The 25,134-nt window shown below is 37.0% G+C and overlaps 1 protein-coding gene across 10 annotated transcripts in view; it reads right to left on the bottom strand.

Moving 5' to 3' along the window:
* Positions 1–25,134, bottom strand: part of CASK (calcium/calmodulin dependent serine protein kinase) — a 190,436-nt gene that overhangs the window by 127,182 nt on the left and 38,120 nt on the right. For all 10 annotated transcript variants that reach the window (XM_088068968.1, XM_088068969.1, XM_088068970.1 and 7 more), the window contains exon 2: positions 13,240–13,352. In XM_088068968.1, the coding sequence (XP_087925094.1) occupies positions 13,240–13,352 (113 nt within the window). The remainder of the gene's footprint in view (positions 1–13,239; positions 13,353–25,134) is intronic.

Here is a 25,134-nt window from a genome sequence, read left to right as displayed (position 1 = left end):
CGAAAAGCTTCTTTGCAAACCTGTAGAACTAAAACATCAGAGATGAAAAACTTCTTTGCAAACCTGTCAGCCCCACTTGTCCAGCCCTGTGCTGGAAACACAGGCTCCGGTTTGGTACAGCTTTTCAAAGACAATGATGAGGACACAAAAGGATACAGCAATGATGATCTGTACAGACCTGAAAACAGATGTGTGACGTGTACATATTGTAAGCAACATTTTTGTGGTGGCAACTTGGATTCAAATCCTAATTTGATTTGGCAAAGGAAAAATAAAAATCTACTTTGTTCAGGCAAAGTAGTATTGCATAAGTCATTCTCACTACTCATAATGCTATAAACTAAGGCAATATTTTCAGTAAGATCTGCAACTGTAAATTGTCACTTCATCACAGGCAATGTTAAAAGTGACAGACGTTAAGAAATCTACAATAACTGGTTCTGTCACAGTAGATAAAACTATACTTTTAAAATCTAACTTTATTTAGTTAGTCTTCTAAAGGAAATCAAGAAGCTTGGGGTTTATACTGCTGGCTCTGCTAGGAGCTTTCAGTGGAACTTCGAATGTATCTGTAAAATAATTTTTTAGTTATTTAATGTATTAAAATTAAGTTCCCATTTAATTGCCTTAACAAATGCTATGACACTCTGAAACAACAGAACATTACTTTTTAGAAACAGTCTCTTGCAATTGGGCTTTTCCTTCCACAGCAACTTCCAAGGACAGAAAAAAAATTGACACTGAATATTTTAGGCAAAAGAAATGCATAGGACAACCCTCTCCCCCAGCCAAGAAACACACCATAAATCTTACTCATATGAAGTGATCTTAAGAAACAACCTCCCATGAAAATCTGGCATAGATTTTAAGTAAACCAACCATAGATCACAGTGATTTTACTTACATTGCCAATTTACTCACTGTCACTGTGTGTATTTGTTGGTTGGATTCATGTTAGGAAATCAAATAGATACAATATATTCAGTTTGAGTAGACTGTCCCTGATAAATGTCATCATTAAAATAAATGGCTTATAGCTGGAAAATGCCATGCCACAAAGTGCTCAGTAACACAGAGCTGTAACACACAGAGATGGTTAACACAGGTCTCTGCTAAGTTACTGCTTATACATATAGTAGTTTTAAAACACAGAACTAGAAAAATATTCAATGCACTATTAAAGATAAAATTTAATTAACATAAAGTATGTTCATTCAAGCATTTATTAATTTTTTTGGATTTCTACCTAAAAACTGTAACTATATAGACAAAAATTTATTGCTTGTACCTTAACTTCTTTCAGTCATTAAAACAAGTAATATACTGGAAGAAAACTGATGGTAGAGATGGTAGAACTAGAACAGCAGATAAAATGTAGAAAGTCTTGAAGAAACAAGTTCATAGATCTCCTCAGGACTTTCAGGTCTTAGACTTATTTAAATTTTCGTGCTTCTCTTGACTGAGCAGCTAAAAAGCTTCAGTATTCTGTGTATGTTAGCCAAGATATATTTTTACAACAGCTTCCAAACACAAGTATTTCCTTCTGCTTTCATATCAAGTAGACCTAATTGTTTCCTTTAATATTTGTCTTTTCTCAAAGATTTTCCTTACCCAAAAAGACTACACATCTATTTTTCCCCCTTCTGAAGCAGCTCTTACCCTGGGAAACAGCCATGGCTTAGCACTACGTACAACTGGACTAAACACTCTCCCACATAATGACATACTGTGGAGACCTCTCAGCTTCTACATATTTCATGTTATTACTCATAAGTATTTGGTGATGCAGATGTTAGAATGAAAATTTCCATGGAGGTCAGTGTGCAGTTTCTACAACTGCAGTACAGATTGTGGCAGTTTGTCACTGTTCTTCAGCTTCACTCTTTTTTCCATGCTTAATTTTTCAGCTGGAAGACCAGCCAGATCATAGGAGGAGGATTATGCTATGTGTATTCATTTTATTATGAATATACTGACATATATGCACTACAGATCAAAAATATGCCCCCATTTTGAACTCTGTAATTCTCATTCCAACTGATTATTTAGAGGGTCCATTAAGGTTTGTTAACACATCTGTACTTCTGCCAATTTCCACTGACTATAGCTCAAAAACCACGTTCATCTCCAACCGCATTAAAACACCAGTACATGCAGAAAAGCTCCAAGAGGAATGTCTGGAGCTGACTGATGGGGAAATTGCCCAAGACTGTGATGTACCTACCAAACTTAGCAGAAAAGTCTGGACACTACAAAAGAATAGGAATCTGTGGATCACAAACCATGAATCTTGCTTTTATAAAATAAATAAAATAAATATTTTAGGCAAGATTTGCAAAGGATTCAAACTGTCCCAACCAAAACCACACAACCCAAAGATGGATTTTACCCATGTCCTACTGCTATGGCAGGACACAGATTTGCCATTCCAACAGTGCTATTGCACAAGGATCATTATTTATCATACCACGGTGACATGTATTTTTAGATTCACAGAAGAACAAACCCCAGCATTTAAGAGTCAAAAACGGTTCTCTTTGGATCAATGAATTAGGAGAAACAGCAGCTCAGCTGCAATTAATTTTGAGTTTTGTTGATTGCACAAACCAGAACAGAATACACGCTAGCATTCAAACAGAAAATATTTAAAAATACAGCTCATGCTTATTATCTTCCCTGTGTTTGTAACTGAATTCCAGAAAGCACAGCTAGAGCCTATTTCTGGACAATTGGCAAAAATCAGGATTTGTTAGATGAGTACAGAGTGTGTACAGAGACAGAAGTGTTTTGGAAAGCATTTTAATTTTTCAGAAGAGGAGTTGGACATACCTCATGAGTTCTGCAGAAATTAAAGACAACTATGTTTGATAATGAAGACTTGAGAATTTATGAAATAAATTTTATAAAATAAATCTTTTTAAAAACGTACTTCCAGACTTCTAAAAATAAATTTAATTATGACTTTGCTTTTCCAAGAGGGTGAAGAAACACATCTTTGTCATCTGGCTTATTATACTGGTAAAAGCTCCAGGCATTGCTTACTGCCCCAGGACAGCTGGAGCAGGAATATCTTTCCTTACCCCTCCAACCTAAATTTATTTTTGAAACAAATTTGCTTTACTTAAATTCTGTCTCAAACACTTTGTTTTGCCAAGCAAGAAGGATGTTATAATCAAAGCAGGGTTTTAGAGAAGAAAAACATTAGGTTATGTGATAAAACCTCATCTGCGCACCCACGAAGGAGCACAGAGAAACAATGGCATGTAGGGCAGGGGAGAGCCCAAATTCCACCCTGATCAGCTGCTGACAGGTCCTCACAGGAGAGCCACCAGCCCTTCAGGAAGTTATGAAGCTGCCTGTGAGGAATCACAGAATGGCTGAAGGGACCTGTGGAGGGAATCTGGTCCAACCCCTCTGCTCAAGCAGGGCCACCAAGATCCCATTGCCCAGGACTCTGTCCAGGCAACTTTTGAGTATCTCCAACAATCCACAACCCCCTTGGCCAACCTGTGCCAGTGCTTGGTCACTCTCATAGTTAAAAAAGTGTTTCTTGGTGCTGACCCAGAACCTTCTGTGTTTCAGTTTGTGCCACTGCCTCTGGTCCTGTCACTGGGCACCACTGAGAAGAGGCTGGCTCTGTTCTCTTTGTAGTATTCTCCATGAATTTGTACACATCCACAAATCCCTCCTGAACCTTTCCTCCTCCAGGCTTAAACAGCCCTCACAGAAGAGATGTTCCAGTCCCTCCACCCTAGTGCCAGCCGTTTGCTGGGCTCTGTCTGGCACCTCCATGTTCCTCCAGCACTGGGGATCCCAGAACTGGAGCCAGCAGTCCAGGTGTGGCCTCAGGAGTGCTGAGGAGAGGGCCAGGACCACCTCCCTCCAGCTCTGCCAACGCCTGGGCTAAGGGAGCCCAGGATACCACTGGCTCCTCCTTACCACGAGGGCTCACGGCTGGCTTGTGTTCACCTTGGTGCCTGCCAGGACCAGCACAGGAGAGTCATTTGCTCTCCTCCAGTCCTTAGACATCTCTCCCAGCCACCTTGTTCATTCAAAGATTATCCTGAATGTCCCCTCAGTGATATCTCTACGCTCCATCAGCACTTCTGGGTGTGTATCTGTGTAAATACACTTTAACAATTCATTCTCCTCAGGTGCTTCAGGCCTGTTTTGGACTGACACAACACAGAATTCTTAGATATCTCTTACTGTATACTACACATAATTAAATACTAAATGCAAATACGTAAGTTATTGTACTCTTAAAAGCCCTATGCATCCAACTAAATATTCAGTAAAGGGACAGACAAGGATGAAATAGTATGAGATTTTAAAGTATTTTTTCAGTAATAGTGAAGTGTGTCTGTGATATTTGATTTCTGGGTAGAGCAAAGATTAGGCTCTTTAGAATCCTGCTAAACTCCAATCTTTCACACTGTGGTTTGGGAGATATGATTTGCAAAGCAGAATCACATCCAGAGTGACTGACTGAGGATGCACCTGTAGCTGACTGGCACGAGCATTTCAATGACAGATTTACCACTGGCAAAACCCCCACAAAACAGACCTAGGACAGCCACCTCCAACACTTTTGTACGGTACTCAGTACACCCACAGGCATCACTCTGTTTGGAATAAGTAGTATTAACTGCAGTGTACCTTTTCACTTCTGTGATTCATGCTGGATCACAAGCACTATCTGAAAATGTTTTTGCCAAATCTACTAAGTTAAAGTATTTTAAAGTTTAGTTTTCAGTGAAACTTGCATTCTAAATGTTGTAAACTCCTGGGAACAGATGGGATTCAAACAACAGATTTCAAGGACCAGTCAGTTTTTGTCCAGATGAGGTGATGTATAAACACAAGTCTTCACTGAAATTTTCCTGAATTAGCAAATATCCTGTTAACACTTGAAATGACCAAAACGGGCATAAATTATGTTTATTTCCATGAAAAATAGTTCAATGTTTTACACTACCCAAATAGATTCACTAGTTACCTCAGTAAAGACTTTAATCAAATGGTCCCTAAGCCCTATATTGTATGTATAAAGAGGAATTAACTTCTAAGTGACAAACCTTATTTCGCTGAGTTAAATTACATAAAATTTAAAGGAAATTTTCATAATAATATTTATTGGCATTATTGTTTTATTCTTAATTAATATTATTGGCTCCTATGCTTTTGATCACAAATGTGAATATATTTTCATATTTCACATATATGGAAGTGTGATATAGAGTCATAGGATAGTTTGGGTTGGAGACGACCTTAAAGACCAGGTAGCTCCAAACCTCCTGCCATGGGCAGGGACACCTCCCACTAGACCAGGTTGCTCAAAGCTCCATCCAACCTGGCCTTAAACACACTTCTAGGGATGAGGCATCCAAAATTTCCCCGGGTAACCTGTTCTGGTGCCTCTCATATAAAGTGAGAAAAAGGATTACAGAGATGTTACTATAGGAGCACTTTTCAGTCAATTATGATTACTTTAAAAACCCCAAATGAGGCCAACTGAATACTCAGTTATGTAACTAAAGTAACAGTTAAATTATCTATTATCTGCTGCATAAATTCTGTTTAGTGCTAATTACATAATCATTTCCATTATGATATGTGTTCTAAGAATTCCAAGACACAGCAATTTTTTAATTAGCCCTCTAATATGTTATTCTTAGAATGAATATTTATTAAAACGGCAGTTAAATACACTTGATGTAATTGCATTTTGAAACCTGTAAAGTGCACCATTTTCATTTAGAAAGTTGGGAAATGTTGCCTGCACTTGCTGCTCAGCTGCATGACACCTTTCTCAAAAAGGAGCTTCATGATAATGTTTCATAAAGATCTGGCAACAAGTCCACAGTGGTTTCAATCATTGGACACAACAGTCATTTTTCACAATGTTGGCATCACAGTGAAACCAAGAGCAGAAGAACAAAGCTGTCAGAGCCAGCACGCAGCCAAGCAGTAAAGACTAGAAGAGAGGGAGGAAGAGGTGCACTCCTGCAGAGCCATTGTGTGTTCAGTGCTGCACTAAACCCAGCAAAATCAGGTTTTGTTTAAATGTTAAAGGCAAGGGACTGAAGTCACGCAGCAAACAAAGCTGTCCTTGTTTTGGAGACAGATTAGAAGGAATAAAGAACCAATTGCTTGCAACACATAAAAACTTAATGATTTTCCTTCTACTTAAGCAACAGTGCATAAAAATATTAGGTAAATATCCTTTTATGCTTTAAAGTGCGTGTAATAAATTCCCAAGCTATGCTTTCCCTGCTGAAGATGGCAAAGAAAAATGCTTAATGAACACTGCTGTTAATATGCTTGCATCAATATTTCCAGAAATTTTATGTTCTTGAAGTAAAGTAATACCATATAGTTGATCTCTATAACTCTTTGCTTATGATCTGCATAATAGCCTGTATTTCCCTACAGAACATCATATTTGCTTCCTGAGATGGATCAAATTTGCATGAGTGACTCCAAATGAGGTGAAAACAATGATAATTTGGTCAGTGACACTTAGTATCTCATTCCTGGAAACCTGTATCTGGGCACATACCAGGAAATCCTAAAAAAAAAAAAAAAACCCCACAAAAAACACCCCAGTGTAAAATGCTGTATTTTACACTGGGGAAAAAAATAAAGGTGAAATGTGAAATGCACGCCTGTGATCCACTGGCTCTGTTATATGGTTAACATGCTGCCACACTTACAGAAAAGTCTGCTGGGGTGAAAGCCTGCTTCCACCTTTTATGTTACATTTCCACATACAAGTATTTAGTACTAATGATGCTTTGTTTATGAAAGTTACAGGAGGGCTATAAATGTTAGACATTTATGAAATTTGTACTCCTCATAGAAAGGAGTAGAACTATGTTTATAACTGAACCAGCCAACAGCTTCTCCAGAAAAACAAAGAAACCTCAAATCCTTCATTAAGTTAAAACAAGCAAAAAGGGCTCAGGTAACATTCCCTGGACCAAAACAGGGCCAGTTCTACCCCTTTGTGAAAGAAGGCAAACCGAGATAGGAACAATGCATTCCCCAGAAAGGCAGACTCTTGAAATTACAAACATCAAAAGTGACTTCAAGTATCAATGTTCAAGTCTTTCTTAGAGGCACAAACTACTACAGGTCCCTCCCATCATGACACAGACAGTTTTAAAAAAAAATAAAATAAAAAAAAATCCTAAAAAGCATTACTTTTATATTTGATTTTATATTACCACAGGTACAAGGTTAATTCAGATTCTTCCTACCTCTTTACCCGCTTTACTTGCTTTATTGTTTGTACAGCAAACACAGAAACTATAGTGGTATTTAAAGTACCAGCAACATAAACTCCATAACAGTCAGCTATCAAAACCTTAGAGAGTTTCTTTTCAAAATTCCACATTTGTGCATTTTCTTATGACCAGAGGTGTCACTAATGCCATGTGATTTTTGTGGTCTATAAAAAGATGGCTCAAACTCTTCACTACTGAGGCACACACAGTAGATGAATCTTAATAGCTATACCTCCAACACCACAGTCACTAAATACTTGGATTATGGCTTCTCATAGGATTAAAATGGTAACTCAAAAGCAAAGTCAAGCTGGTCTCCAGAGCTTTTCACACTCTGAAATATCTTCATATTTTGTACCTTAAATGAAATGAAACCTATAATGATGCCTTCCTCCTGTTTCCATTAGGTCACAGAAAAGCTGGTGGGAAATGACCTGTGATGGACATTGGCTCCAATCCCCACTCAGGGTGAGATTACTGCACACACTGGGTCAAGATTGGTGTGATTGTATTGAGAAAACTCTTGAAAACCATGTCCAACCTGAACCTGAGCCTTCCAAACAACAATTCCTGGCCATTTCTCTGTGGTTCAGTAGCTTCCACTCGAGGACAGTCTGGCTCTGACATTTTTGTAGCTGTTCAAGTAGTTAAAGAACACATTATATAACACCTCCTCAGCCTCCTCTTTACCACACTAAATAAACTTCTTCAACCTCTCCTTGCCCATCATGTCCTGCAGGGACCTGATTATCTTGTCCTTTGCAGGGACTTTTCCAGTTCTGTGGCATCCCTCAGACTGTGGAGCCCCAAAGTGGGCACAAGAGTTCAGATGTGGGCACAATAATGTCACACACAAGGAAGTCACTGCTCCTGATCTGTGAAATATGGTGCAACACAGACCTGACAACGACCAGAAATTCCAGATTAGTTGGTATTTCCAAATCAAAGGCAATGAGTCACTCGTTCTTCCTTTGAATCCAGTCTATATATGGTACAGTACCATGAAATATGATGACATACAGATTTGTAGTATTTTGTACTCAAAAGAGATGAGCTTAAAGCTGACAGCACATTTTTTTCTGGAACTCTTGAAAACACACAGAGAAGGAAGTGCAGAATCTTACAGATACTTTTGTGAAAAATAATTTATGATTCACTACAGCCTTCCAGTACCAAAATTTAAACATACTGTCATGCAACTTCACAATGAACTCAATAAAGCCTTTTGAAAACACTGCCCTGACAAAATGATTCTAAAAAATTAAAGTCTAAATAAATTACGTAAATAAAAATAAGAAAACCAACAAGGGTAAGTTGCTTAATGAAATAAGCAGAACAAAACTAAGCTCTCAACTTTAAGAAAATCACTCACAATCTGAAAGCTAATCAGGGATAAGATCTGGGGGCCCCTCTGTGGGAAAAAAAAAAAACCAACCCACAAGACTAACTAAAACACAACAAAACCTTCCCAGTTTTTATTGCAATTCCCCATTAAATAATTTGGGAATTCTTCTCCTAAAGTGGATGATCCATAGCAAGGCCAGTTTTGATTCAATAATCCTGCCCCTCTGTGCTAGAAGTAGTTCAAGAACTGTATTTAAAACACTGCTTTCTTGGCTACAGTTTTGCTCTTTGTCATAGACAAAAGCATTTTGCAGACTGTCTTCATAGCCTGCTTCCAGAAGAACCAGTTTGGCTTCTGAAGGAAACCTCAGTCTTTCCCTATCAGCTTATTTATTCAGTCTCACAGTGGCCTGAATGCATACAAACCTGTATGTCAACCACACACATCAATCTAATAAATAAGGTGTAGACTTTTAGAAGGCTGGATCACTTTAGAATCAATTTCTTCGTAAGGACATTTCTATAGAAACAAACTACAGGCAAGAGAATCCAATATATGTTGAATTAAATCCTGAAAAAACAACTTCAATGCACTGTAAGCACAAAACACTGCCCTTTAAACTGCTGCAAAAAACACTCAGCAAGTTAGAAGAAAGCAATCTGGATTTAAAAAAAGGCAGATAAGTAATGTGTGTTGGCTTTTACTAAGTAGTAAGGACTGATCACCATTCTCTTCCTGAGAAATGGTGCCTGCGTTTAAGAGATATTTTGTGTTAAAGCAGGTAACTAAACATCAGACAAGCAAGCTGTGCAGATAAAAACAAAAGACAAGAGCAAATGCATGGGATGTAAAGAGAGCAGCAGAGGAAATGGACAGTCAAACTAAGATGTGAGCTGCAACAAATTCAGTATAAAGGAACGTGCTTCTCACAGTTTTCTATACCAAATGTTCTGAGTATAGCAACTAAAAGCTGCACTTGAAAATAAGTTTATTTACACTGATATTTTTTATAGTCAATGAGTCTACTACTACTGGCTTCTGAGAGCATCAAATACTCTTCCACATGGATTCTCTCAGCTGCACCGTACAAAAGAGACTCTTATGGCTAAAAATACTCAACCTTCACATTTTCTTATTTTTGATTTTTTTGTTTCTCTGTGATATGAGTGAACTGTAGTAGAATCTGTCAACATATATAATATCCAACATTCATACACAAAATCACGTGGCCACTTGAATAGTGACAAGGTGTCAATATACTTCATTAATATGGTTGAATTACAACACTACAGGGATTGATGATACACAATACGCAAGACCATGAATACTAATACATAAATCCAATAGAATTTAGCCTAGATTAGATTTGCTAGCTGTCAGGCATCATTACATAGCATTAATTTTCCCTGCTATTATCAAACCACTGCAGAGATGCAGCGAGACACAAAAATCACTTGAGATGTCTGTGTCTATACATGCTATGAGTACTGAGCAGCTTTAAGGAAAGAACACCATACCTGATTGAAGTTTGTCTTCTGAGCTAGTGGCTTCTCCATCATATGCCACAAATGCCCACAATAACACCAGCTGGTAACACATCAGCCTAGAGAAGCTTTTGAGTTTATCTTACTCTGGGGTAAGGAGATACCATTATTGTAAGACACCAGTATGCATTTTTCTAAATGAATTGTTTAGAAAATAGTCCCTTGAAAAAACATATTTGGTACCCAGCTGCCTCACAGGTTAAAGAAACCAAGACTGGTTTTAAAAACTCAATCCAAACTAATTTTAAATTATCTCTTTTTTAGCACAGTACTGCTATGCTAAAAAATGAAAAATTTAGATTTTCTCCCTATATAATATTGCAACTATATTGGCCCACAGATTACACACAGACTGTTGTTACAAACACCACAGAATCAGCTAGGTTGAAAATACCCTCTGGAGGTGACCTAGTCCAACTTCTTGCTCCAAGCAGGTCAAAACAGACCTGGCAGCTTGGGGCCTTGTGCAATTCACTTCTGAGCATCTCTGAGGATGTTCTCCACGAACTCTCCATGCAATCAGGGACAGATTTTTCTTCTCTTTGTCTCTTATTAGCATTTTTTTCATGTTGCAATTTGTCCACATGGCTTTTTGTCTTTTCATTATGTGCCCAAATCAAGAGCTCGGCTCCATCTGTTCTACATCCTTTTATGAACTAATTGAAGACAGCACCAGATCTCATCTCAGTTTCTCTTATTAAGGCTTGACCAACTGAGGCCAGCTCTGCTATGCACTACACAGCGTTCCAGGTGTGGCCTCACAAGGGATGAACAGGGGGAACAATCACTTGCTTTGCCTTGCTGGCTACCCCTCTGCAGTGCTCTGCAGTTGGCTGCCTTTGCCACAAGAGTACACTGCTGACAAACAAAAATGAATTTCTTACCCATTAACACATCATCCTACAAGGGTATTTATGTAAAAGCACTCAAGAACAAAGACCTTTTAGATTTAATCTGGAAGTGTGAAGGCATAGTGGGATCTTTACTCTGAGCACTCTAGATATATATGAATTAATGGAAGGAATTGTCATCAGCTCCCTTACATGCAGAATGCCCTGTTCTCCCACTCCTGTGTCTCAAAGAAAGCCTGGAGGTGGAGAGTTGTGCAAAAATAACCTTTAAGAGCAAACTGAACTTGCAGAGGTCAAAATTTCAAGGTAAAGAATACCTCCAAGGGTTAACCTTATCAATTCATTACAGCTCACACTTTAACACAGTTTACAAACACAGCTTCTTCACAGGTATATTTACTTTATACCAATACCACCATCATGGCTGCCCACCAATGTTCTTAAGGAATGCCACTTCAGAAATGAACAAACTGGAAAAAAAAAATCTTTAAACACCCCCTAGAACCTGAATAGAGTAGATATGCAAAAAAAACCCAACCAAATAAAAAACCCAACTACAAAACAAGCCAAATGAAAAACAGAGGAATAACAAAGAGCGCAGAAGATGGAAAGAATCAATGAAAAATTCACATTTTTATGTAGAGGTGAGAACTCACTCCACACCCACTTACATACTTATGTGTCTTTGTGTCTTAATATTACAAATCTAAGGCATAACAATTCAAAACCTTTAAAAAAACCAACCCTAAAACAAGTACAAAAAAACCCAAACAACAATTCAAAACCACAAAACAAAACAAAGCACCACTAAACCCAGAAAATGTTTATGATTGTACCTCAATGACCTGCTACCTTGAATTAAAATTACAATGATACAACAAAAGCAGAATTGGAAAACCCCAAGATTTCTTAATACACTCCCATGCTTATTCTTTTGACTCAGACAGAAATCTCAAACCACCCACATTTACCCTTTTTTTCAGTGAATCTACTATTACTGTTGGCTTTTCTTCTCCTTCTGATGAGTCCCTTCTCTTTTGCCTGTAACTTTTCCCTTTCAGAAATTCTTCATGGCTCCAAAAGGTTGAATTTTACTGTCATGGAGCCAGGAAGGCAATATTCCACCAAAGGCAGAAATGTGTCTTATCATCAGCAGTTTGAATGAGATTTAGAATAAAAAAAAAGAATATGGACACAACTGATTTAAAAGATATCAAAGCATTTTAATGAGCTAGCTCAGAATGCAATGGTTTTGGTATAACATGCCAAAACCATGATGGAGCTAATCAGAAGACGAATATTGTAGAAAATGTGGCTTATAATTTGTTAGAGGGCTAGAAAAAAGGCATTATTAAATGAAAATATCTAGTAAAATTTGAAGCAAGAGCTATGATTTACCCTGCAAATCAAGCTAGTCATTAAGGTTCAAGGTACCATTTGTTATAAAAACCAACAAAAGTCATTGAGCCTTTTTTGCTGAAGTTGGGTTCATGAGGACTTCGATATCATCAGTGGATCACCCAAAAACATTACTGTACAAAAGAATATGATCTTCAGAAAATAAATACAGGACACTGAGAATACAGCAAATATCACTCAGCTGGCAACACTCTTCTCGATATAGGGTAAAAGAACTTTATGCACACACAAGTTGTGTATTCAACTTGTAAAAAATAGATTGTTTCACTCTAAAATAGGATATGTTAGAGAGTTACAGCCTTGTGTTTACACTTGTAGCAGTTCTGCAGCATTGCCTGTAATCTTGACTGTATGAAAAATATATTTTTATATAATTTTGCACTTTAATAGCAAGCCTTCATCTATTTATAGAAAATTACTTGCTAAATCTAGACTAGTAAAAACACAACTCATGTGCTCTTGGTTTACTTCCTGTGCATGCTTTTTTGACTCAGAACTATTTTTTTCTTTACAAAATTCACACTCTTAAGAAAAAAATCCAAACAGAAATAGAAATAGCTTAGACCTAACTATCTTTCTAATATTTATGATTACCACTGTATAGATCTGTAGAAACTACTAAAGATTAGAGATTCAAGCACTAAGCTAATTTTGAGATATGCAACCTTGCTTTAAAACTACTAGAAAAGAAAATATAAAACAGAAAGTATCATGGAGAGAACAAACATAGGAAAGGCTGACAAATCAATAAAACCTGTCTGCTGGGAGTTTGCTTAATTATTAATTCTTACCTTCTGTGCTTAATCCAGGACTTGAAGTGAATTTTGCTACATCGACGATCTTCACAGCGAACTGCTGCCCCGTCTCCCTGTTGATGCATCGCCGCACGACGCTGAAGGGACCCCTGCAACGCAGAGAAACCAGCAATGAATTACCATTCTCCTCCTCACTGTGCTACATTCCATTACTTCTCAACAAGGTTTTGATTTGTGCATTTAAGTGCAGTATTTACACAGAATATACCTCTCGTCCTTGCTGCCCATTGAATGTAAAATTAATAGCTCTGACTATAGACTGGTGTAAAGAACATTGCATGAGTTCTGCATTTTCCTGTATTAATGACATTTTCTCTTACCCTGCCCCTTTAGAACTACTCTTAGACACCTTATGTAATATGTAACTTATCATATTATTAAATTTTAAATGGGCCTTATTTAGATGCAAAATCCAAATGGGGGAAAAATAGAGGTGAGAAACCCATTCCTTCTTTCAGTCCTAATCAGAAAGGATAATGGACAATGACAAGAGTAACAGAATTCTGAGCTGTTTCAGTCTGTCTGTTTTACATAAACTTGGTTTATTTCAAGTTTGGTATCAGTAGATATAACCAACCTCCATTACAATACTTTGAAATTCCACAAAAGCTCATAATATTTTTTCACCTACAGCACTTAGAGAATCCCAGAAGTTACAGATGAAAATATTAGAATTAGTTCAGACAAATGTTACTATTGCACTCAAATAAAAAAGAGTAGTTGTTTTTTGAAACTGAAGTTGTATTTGCCAAAACATCAGTTAGAGCAATGGCAACCTTTTGAAAACCACCAGCACAAATATGTATTTTTGGAAGCACCTTTCAGTAGACAATTTCAGTCCTTGGTGCCTTAACTTACAGTATGAAACTTCTGTTCAATGTTAATAACAACCAGTACCGTCAGCTAAACACGGTAGGTCAAGCTTTCAAACATGAAATATTAGTAAGTTATGAAAATAGAATAAGATTGTTTCAAGAGTGCACTAACTGTGGCAAATCAATCCTTTTCTACTGCTACTTATTTAATGACAGACATGTGAGTTCTAAAGAAATCCCAGCTGAAGACTTCTCAAAGAGATGTGAGGGAAAATTTGAGGATGGAAAGAGCCTTTGTTCACAAGTTTGTCTACTGAGTGAGCATTCACCTGCTGAGTGAAATAAATGCTTTAATATAGCTTGAAAGACAAATTCTTCCATTCAAACAATGAACTGGAAGTTAGCTGACAGGTTTCTGAGCAATGAGACTTCAAAGGAACACCATTCTCAAAATAAAAGGTACCCCGAGGAAGCAGAAATGTCCCTCTGAGGGCACTTACAAACCTTAATAACTGACTTTTGGTATTCCTTTACACACCAGATGATATGAAGTGTGTAATTCATCACACTACTAGACCTGTACTCACATAGCTAAAATCCAGGTTTTGTATTCTTTCAACATACTTGCAAAGATTTCTTGAAATAGGATTATATCTGACAAAGAACATGAATACCAAAAGTAGTCAATGAATCCAAATCTAAGTATTGAGAAGTAAGGAAGGTATTTGTTAGTACAATGATGGACACGTGATGTACTCAGAAGAAACTAGTCAAGAAAATGCATGTTTGTTTTCTTCTTCCCTTGCTCCAAACACACAATGAAATCCCCCATACTGATGGCAATTTTCTCTTCTGAATCCACACCCCACTATTATCTGGTGTTTGGTCTTTTACCAAAAACTACCCCAGATATTTTTAAACAGATGTTCAATTAAGACTCTAAAACATAAAAATCCACCTTCATCATTAAATGAAAAAGGTTCAACTGACTTCATTTGGCATTGGAAGGATACAGCTATTGACTCAGAATCCCTTCTCCACTTTCAAAAGCGATCTTCTATGAAAATGTTCCACTTTATATTGATCAGTGTCACCTTCTTATTCCAAGTTCCTGCTTCCTCTTTTAGCATTCAAAGTAAAATTCCTTTACCATAGTATAAATACATTTAGATTATGCTAATCTAAAAACATTTCAAAACCTAAACCGCAGCTTTGGAATAATGTTGGCAACACCTCCTTTCATTCCTAATTGGTCATAAATTACTAGAAATCGAATGTATTTCATTCAAATAATCCTTTTTCTTTCCACTGTCATTGTTCCACACCCCCCCCCCCAAGCATTTCTGGAGACATTAAATAATGCTCTTAACATATTCTGATATGGAAGAGCAGATCACCTGAGTGCAGAGATACCTCACAAGACCATATTTCTACTTGCAGGCAGATCCCCAAATTCTGTTAATTCATCCAAACTCAATGATTAACATTGAGAAATTAATATTTCTCAATGTTGGCTGAGCTACTTTTAGATCTGGTTTTGCCAAGCCTGGGCAGGAGAGCTTGCCCAGCCACCACAGTGTGTGTATGTGCTTTGAACAGACAAAGAGAGTCGGAGGAATCATAAAACAAAAAGCAGCCTACAAACTGCAGCTCTGAGACGATCAGATCTGTGTGTAACCCACCTTTATCTTGTACAGCCATGCCCTGATTTCTCCTTCCATTAACATTTTAAAATCCTGACTTGAGTCATTTCCTTCCTGCATATTAAATCTGGGACAAAAAATTTAGAGCACCGTATTCAGTTCTGTAACAGAAAAGGTACAGAGACACCCCTACAGTTTCAGAATTTATGGCCATATTGAAACTTCACTATGATTATGACAGAGACTTTTCTACTTGGATTGAGGAATGCCAAAGACTCTTAAGTAAAAGAAATGTGCTGTACAGCACAGAATACAAGAATTGGGGTTGGAACTAAATGATCTTTGAAATCCCTTCCAAACCAATCCATTTTATTATTCTGTGAATTCAGTGACACCCACAATTAACTCATTCTATTGAAACAATACAGCAATTTCACACAGAAATAAAAATACTTTTAAACACAATCTGAAGAAAGACTCAGCTATTCACAAACTTCAGACTTCCAACTTTTTCAAAACACTCTCTCTGATACCCAAGCTACACACAGCCTCAAAATAGTGTTAAGACACTATATCAGATGAATGCATCCCATGACAATAGCATCATAACAAAAGCTTGACTAGTCCAACTGTAGGAAATTTTAAATCATTCACGAGACATGCCCTGATCAATTAAGCAGACATCATCACTTCCACGTGCCAAGTAACACAAAGGAACTTTTAAATAAATCACGGTTGCAGTTAGTCCTCTCCAGCTGCAATGGCACACAGCAAGTTTACAAATTAAGTTAAAACAGCTCACAGTGATGCTGTATAACCTGAGTCAGAAAACAAAAATCTGTGTTTCCCAGCACAAGAGCTTGAAGCCTTATTTAGAAGCTGAGTAGCAAAAGTCTTGCAGGTCATGCTGAGTCTCAGCACTGAAACCATCCAGTGCGGAAAGGAACCACAACAATTTATCTCTCAGCTGATATGAGGAGCTGTTCAACAGTTGTGCCTGCAGATGGGGAAATGAGTATCACATTCTTGCTAAATGACAATTTCTAAAGCTCATTTTGCCAACCCTGCAGCTCGAATTTTACAGGTCTAAAGTACAGAGGTGACACAGACTGGGGAAGGAACAACTGTAACCTCAGACACAGATCATCAAAGCTGTTAGGGATAGATAAGACTGCTTATTTCTTAAGAGTAACTGAATTAAGTTGTATAAGACTTCGTTTTCTAAGTCATGCAAACTGTAATCATGTTATGTGCTTTCTATTTGATTTCTCTCTATGCTACCTTTAACAAACATAACCCAAGCTTGCAAAATCCTTCTCTGCAGTCAGCTTGCAGACCAGCTCAAATATGAGGAGCCTTAAAACATGCAAGCAAGCAGTAAGGACAGATGATTCCTTCACTGATAGTTTATCAGGGTTGGCAGCAGCACACTCCAACACCTGGAACACTCAGAATTCCACCTACAATGTATGCCAAAATCCAAAATGTATGAACTTAATCTGAAGCTGGGATGCATGATGGATTTTGCTCTCTTGAGCAGATGGAAATCCAAGTGTTACATTACTGAGGAAGTTAGTGAGTACATACAAGCCAGAAAATGTGGACTGAAATGTTAAAGAGGTTGTTTCATGTCTTTTCATGAGCCCAAAATTTCAAATTACCAGAGCAAGCCTGATGTAACCTTAACCCTACTGAAACTATTTTCTGATGATAACTTTACTGTCTAGCACAGAGCAGTTCATTTTCTATCAGACAGACACAAACTTGAAGAAAATCAATTATTAATTACTTTCTCCTTCAGGAGTACAACACCTGAATTAGGATAAAACCCTAAAACTTTGATAACATGAAAGCCTTTTTTATCATCTCCTTCACTTTAAATTATTTTACTTTGTGTGTCATTGGGACTTCAAGGACAATGATCATAAACTGATATATTGCAAACTATCTTTTTATACTCAAATCTTGTCAGTTTATCTGTCTGTTCTGCTTCCCGTCTCCTTCCCTTCAATCCCTGGTGGTCTGCAAGGAGAACTGGTTGTGGTTGAAATAAACCACAGCCTGTTTTCTTCCCATGTCCCTCAATGAACTGAGCCAACCTATGGGAATGGAATCCCTGTAAACACACACTTCCTTAGATCACACTTGCTTCAGAGCCTTAGATCATATCAGATCATCATGAACTTGCTCAACATCTCTTCCAAGTGAGTCCAAATTTTTTGAGGAACTTAATATAAAACAAGGTGCTTTGGCTCTCCACTTCTTTTTCATTAAGTTAAAAAAAAAAAGTAAGAAAAACAAATTAAACGTTTTGATAGAAAAAAAACCCAAATAATGAGCAATACCTCCTCCACTGAACAGAGTGATCCTTTAAAATTGACTAATTCCATTTAGAAGTAAAACACCTGGGACTCCTTTTCCTTATTTAACAAGATTTAATAGTTAAGAACTTGAAACATGCAACACAGGTCTTAAAGCCACCTTAATTCAGCGTTTTAGATCAAGTGTTCAGATCAACATCAGTGTTCTCTAAGAATGGCTTTGTCAGTTTGATGCAATAAGATACCATAGCTGTATACACACTAGAAGACATTTATTTCTTTTTTTATTGAAAGGTTGTACATTTGCTTACCTAAGCAGCAAACACTGCTTTGTCCTAACATGATTAATACTTTCAAAACAATTGTATTCAAATTGATGACAATTATTGCAAAGAGAGCAATTTACCACTACATTTAAAGAGACATATCTTCTTCTCTCTTCACTCATCCACACAATTTATAGCACATATTTGTTCTTTAACTTTCCCTTTGCCTTTAATTGAAGTGAACCTCTTTCAGAAATTAAGCATTCCCAAAATTAATTAAACCTCCAATTAGTCACTGTATCAGCTCATTTACACATGGCACTGCAGCTTAAAATAGTGATTGAGCCTTGCTGTGAAATAGCACTTCAGATTAGAGGGCATCCACATTTAGAAAGCCATCACTGGCAATGCTGGCTTGACACTTTTTGTTTTATTCTCAAAGGAAAATTTAAAACAATGCATTATGATGACTGTGGCACAGAAGAACATTTGGGTTGAAGAGCTGATACTTTAGAAAATTAGATATCCCAGTACAAGTCACAAAACTGAGCTCCCAGACAGCAATATTTCTATCACATTCTATTTCTACTTTTCAACAGCTCACATCTTTGAAACCAAGTCTGTGTTTAAACTCAGCTTTAGAGTGAAACCTACAAAGAAAAATGCACAAGGCAGCAGCTCACTGGATCCCATCCTAATATATATTAATAGATACTTTCTAATATTAATCCAAGAGAAAAAAAATAAAAAAAATATGTAATATAACACCAAATCTTAACCATTGCTTTCCATCCACAAGAAAACCAGAGAAGCAGCAGCATTCCAGTGCTTGTGAAAGGGAAATGCTCCCCAAGAAAACCTTAGGTTATGTTTGGAATTCATGCAGCAAACTGAAAAATTATTTACCTTCAATTTTAGAGATTCTCTGAAGTAATTTGTAAGTTTTTTTCCATGGTTTTGTCAGTGTAAGAGCAAAATACACACAGAAAGATTTCTTCTGCTGTCCTGTCTTTCATATCTCCAAGCTAAAAGGGGGATAAGCTATCCTTAAATGATCAGCCACTTCAACCAATAAAAATTACAGATTTGTGGTCTGATTTTTCTTCTTACTGAGCAAAAAAATCAGAATCACTTTATCAGTCATTCTGTATACCTACCAAATCTCTTAGGCATACATACATTATAGGCATACATACATTATAAACAGATACTGGTATGTAAAAGTATCTTTAATGTATCTATAGTTTGTAAACAACTCTTCTTTAACACTGACTGGCTGGGATATTGTGGGGATGGTAAAGGAAGAACACTGAGATAAGATGCTCACTAAATTTGCTGTACTATTACCATGAAATAAATATTTAGCACCAGGCACCTACAACATTCTTCATATACAAAGGACTCAGAAAGTATTTTTATGTTCACATATACTTCATTTTCTGAATTCCACAATTACCTGTTAACACTGACCTTACCCTTGTCAATTCTGCTATTTTATTCATAGAGTCACAAAAGGGTTTGGAGGGTCCTTCTGAAGGGATGTGCTTAATAAATTTTATCAGAACATGTACTTGTTGCTATCAAAAATTATACTTCCATTTTCGTTGGTTTTTTTTAAGAAAACAGAAACTATCTTCCTCTTCAAAAACAAGCATTAGCCAATAATTATTTATTTCAACATACGGACAAGCAAAATCCGTTTTCAATCAATATTGTAGTAAGAGGTTTTATGGTCTTAAAAGGATTGTTCTGAAGACTGTAAGTAGAGCAGGTACAGAAATAAGAAAGGCACTTTGTCAAGGCCTTTTGGAGAAAGGTCCACCAGGAGCTGCTGGGTGGCTTCCCAGGGTGGCAGGGCCACATGGCACAGCACAGGAGGTCACAGCACAGCACTTCGAGGTCATGTCTGCCGGACACTGAAGTTGGGGACCGCTCCAAACAGAAGCAACAGCTACTGCTGACACAGAGCAACCCTACAAGAGCCTGTCCTCAGATCTCCCCTCACTTCCTATTTTTCAACTCATTAAAGGTCATTTCCTAGCGAAGGGTCAAGACCTCTAATTCAAGTAACTACTGAGTAGACTTCTTAAAGAGTTCAGGCTCTTGGCTCCAGAGATTCCTTTTTAAACTCATTTCTTCCTTGGTAATACGTTTCCAATGATTCACTATTAATTTGCTTTTGCTGCAAGATTACACACTGGGCACTTTTTTCACTAGAACAGCATATAGGTCCAAAACTATGATTCTAGAATTAATCTTCAAGGAAGTGACTGATTATTTGTCCCATTTCCAGATGGATGAAAGGAGGAACAAGAATGATTTTTAGGCATGTATGTACTAAGCATACACAGGTAAATGATGAGACATTTCCCTGAGGTATAAATAATTATGAGGATCTCAGAACATGGAACTTTCCAATAAGGGTTTTTTGACTAGTTTTTTAACTCTTGGTATGAAAGAAGAATCAAAATTGGTTCATTAAGCTAAAATGAAACATTCTGCCCCCTCAGCAATAAAGAACTCAAGAAACTGATGACAAATATAACTTTCTCTCTGGTTCACCTTGAGGTAGATGCGAATCTGTACGTCATGCAAGAAATTATTTTGGGCCAGAAAAGACTGGTATTCAAAGCACAGATTCTAGTACTTGAACAGGAGAGGGGAGAAATAAGAGGAGCCTTGTCCACTGATACATTTCTACCATGAGTACTGGAATAAATGCATAGAACAAAATCCTCAAAATTTTATTTTTATACTCAAACATTCTGTAACATTTCACAGAAAATCACAAGCCAGCAGCTGAATCAAAATCATCAGCTCAAGAGTGTTCAGAAAAACTAAAACTGCTGTTCTCCTAGCAGACTTCTTTAATATGTGACCAAGTGTTTTGCCTGTTTCTCTTCCTTGCAAACAAAAAGAACAGAAGATCAGGAAGAAGCGAATGAAAACAAAAAAAATGGAAAACTACTTTAGGTATTAAATCATTCAACAACGAGAAGAAAAGCAGCAAGAATGAACAAATGTGTCAAAAAAAGCTCTTCAATTACAGGAACGAAAGGGATTATATTAAAAATAATAGCTTTGTCTTAAAAAGAAGAGATGCTGTAGAGCACCTTCAGGCTCGGCTCATCAGGTGGAGATGATGATCGCTATTTTTCTCGTTTTCCATTCAGAGAACTTTTTTATTTCATTCATGTGTACCACAGCCTTGTTCCATCCCAAACTGTGGCCTCACCAGCATTTCTTCAGCAGAGCAGTCCCTCTGGCTACTGTGTCACCCCAGAACAGCTTGGGCACAGTTACACTCAACCAAATCCAAGGAGAAACTAAAACTACTCAGAAATACCCCAGACAAACCAATTCTCCCTTTTTTACTGTGTTGTTTTTCAGTCAGGGCAGATGCTTGGTTCAGCTTAAAGCACAGCTGTGCAAAGAGCTTTGTCCAGACAGGAAGACCCAGGAAGGAACAGCTGGGACAGGAGGTGCTTCAGCAGCACTGCTGCTGCTAAAGCTGAACCTCATCTCAGAATATTGATCACAATGATCTTGTCTTGATCACAATGATCTCTCACAGGGTCCTACAGCTCCCTCTGGGATCTGCACCAGTCCTTCACACCTGCACTCATGCAATGAAGCAGAGGAACTGATCTGGGAGTCTTGGGTAAATCCACATACAGCTGCCTCCACTGTGTCATTTGTGCTGCAACTACAACTGGTTTTGATTGCATGCAGTGCACACAGCAAGATGAGTAATAAAAACAGGAATACGTCAGCCACCACTGCTGCCAAAAAACTCTTCCATGAAATTAACACCCTCAGGTGAATGTACATGCATTAACCACTCCCTACACCATCTCTCCCTCTGCATTCTGGTTTGTGTTTTAAACTTCCCCTTTATGACTTTTAATGTCCACTTGAAATCCATTAGTCCTGTTAACAAAACTGAGCTTAAACACTGTTTCCTCCACTCTCCCTCACAGATTTATGCAAGCCTAACAATATGCTTTTTTATCCCTAATGACAGGGTCTCTCATTTCAGAATCTCTTCCTTGTGCTTTTCCACTTCTAGTTTTTCTTAACAAATGCAACCAGAACTGTGAGTAGAACTCCAGATGAGGTCTTAGCAAGAGTTTGCACAATGCTAACAATACTTTCTTCTCTGCTGAAAATATTGTGCCTGATACACAACCCTGTACTTGCCTTGTTGACACACAGATCATTGAGCCATCTACCACAGCTCTGTTCCTTGGTCTACCCCACAGGTTGTTATTTTTTCCATTCTCAAGTGGTGAAAACTTTAGAAGTTCATTATTTCCACTACGAAAGTCCTTTCTGGATGGTGTCCAGATCCTCCTCTGCATTATCCTCAAATGTTTCCTTGCAAGAAGGGTACTTTAACTGTAATAGTATAGTTCAATTTAGCACTTTTTAATTTTAAAATAATCTGACAGACATCTAATCCAAAACTGGCCAATGACAAGACTTCATTTTCACACTGTTTCTTTGAATGGCCTGTATTGATTTTTTTTTTTTTTTCAATCCAATACAGACTACTTAGATTTAGGATATTACTATCCTTCTGTTTGTTTTAAAAAATGCCAGCAACTCAAAGTACAAAAGCAAAGTCACAGAGAAGCACTGGAAGATCTGATTCATAAAAGTGTTTTTTCTCATTGCTTGGAATACACCAGCACTAATTCAGCTGCCCCAAAACTACTGCCTTACAGAATCAGAAGCTTCCCACACGTTCATTACAAAGGACAAAGGTAGACCTAACTGGCATAGGCTACATACAAAAGTAGAGAAGAAACTCAACATTTTTAATGGAAAAAACCTCATTTAAATATTGCTATTATGTCTGTGGTAACATATTACAGTTCCTAAAAACTGAAAATGTACCACCTTTATACTGTATTATATGCAAAAAAATCAGTACTTTTTTAAAGGCCTCTCCATTCCCCATATTTAACTAACAACAAAAGTCATGTTTAATTTCCTACCACTATACAGTAAAGCCTAAAACTTGAAAGACAGCAATGGTCAAACAAAGTAATATTTTCATAACACACACATAGAGCTAAACAGAATTCACTCTGATAGTCAGTTTAATCAAAATTGCTTCCTGTATAGCTCAGTATTAATTCTTGTTTTTTAAGAAAAAACCAACAAAAGCAAACCAAAACAAACAACTCAGTTCAGTCTGGCTGTCACTAACATAACTAATCACAGGCTCAGGGATATTTCTATGTGCATATCAATTCACAAGACCCTTTGGAAGCAATAAAGAGAAGTTATTGAGGCCAGTAAGAGAAACCAAGTTTCTAAATGAGAAAGTTCTCCATTGCAGCACTGATCAATAAAGCCAAATTATCTGAAACATCTTGATCCACACAGACTTTCCTGTACTTCTTACAGGAGTGTGGCCTCTGAACTGCCAATGTGCTAGGAAAAGGAAAAGTATTCTGAAGATGAAGTCTGCCTTGTGTGTTCCAAAACTATTAAATTTCATAAGTTGTCATCAAAATTATGTATGAAATGACAGAAAGCATAAACACTTGAAGTTTTATTTTAAAAATATTGGAAAACTTCCAGTATTTCAGAAATTGAATTTACTATTCAAATCATCAGCCTTTGGGGTCATTCCTAACATTTTAAATTATGGAAGGATTATGGAATTTATTAAGAACATTCAGCTGAATATTGGGAAAAAACTTTCTCGTTATGATATTTATAGAAGGTTTCTTTCCAGGGGAGAAATGAATGAATTCTGACCTTTTAAGGTCTGAAGTTTTCAACAATGTAATGAAATGAAAAATCTGTCACAGATGAGGAAAATGTAGTTTCTCTATCTGGATCTCTCTATCAAGGAACAGTCGTTCCTTGTATTTTTACATATTTAAATTACTGTTTGAAACAACGCTATTTTTTTTGGTTTGGGGTGGGGTTTTTAAATTTTCTTTAAAGTATAGATTAGAATTTTTTTTAAGAATAGATTATATTTTAACATTCTAGGAATCTTAGAAAATATAAAAATATTGGTCTAATACTAGTCTAAAAAAAAGAGAAAAATATTTGTCTATACACTATCTGTATTAGTTCAGCCTTTTCGTTCATTGAAATAAGTTAATTTTCAGTCATTTATTTAGAGTTGGACTCAATGATCTCTATGGGTCCCCTTCCAAAACAGAATATGCTGTGATTCTGGGAAGCATCATCTCTCTTGCTAACTTCAAAAATTAAACTAAAACTATTTTATGATTCTACAAGTCCTGGGAAAAGCTAGTGCAACTACTAGAAAACACTTTGAAACTGAAAACAACTATTTACCTAACTAAACATCTGGATGGTAACAAATACCCTCCCTAAGTATTTAAACATAAAATACCAGCTTCTGTAAAATAACTGTTCATGAATTTTAAATTCAGCTCTTCTCTTCATGTGCCTAGTAAAGGTTAAGGTCTCTCCTTAGCAAAATCTTGCCATCATGAAGACTGAGCCACACAGAATCTCTCATATTAACTGCAGGACAATTATTCCTGTGTGATCTGTAACCACCCACGTGACAATTATTAGTACACATGCAGCATAATGCATCACATGATGATTCTACAACTCCTTTATTTAAAAACCCACAATGTTTTCTAATGGTTAAACATTTAACAGAACTGTTAGCTGAAATTAATTTAGTTTAAGTAAAGCCTTTACTTAAAAGCCGCATAAAATATTTTTCCTTTTTTTTCCATTACAAAAAGAGAAAGTTGCCTGGATGGATTTCCCAGTGAGCTCTGAGCACAGCTGTACTGAAGTTTGTGCCAGAACCACTGTG

Source organism: Pseudopodoces humilis, chromosome 2, assembly GCF_049639895.1.
Source record: "Pseudopodoces humilis isolate 2021_Gansu_Grassland_sample_001 chromosome 2, ASM4963989v1, whole genome shotgun sequence".
NCBI lineage: Eukaryota > Metazoa > Chordata > Aves > Passeriformes > Paridae > Pseudopodoces > Pseudopodoces humilis.
This window is presented reverse-complemented; position numbering and strand designations above follow the sequence as displayed.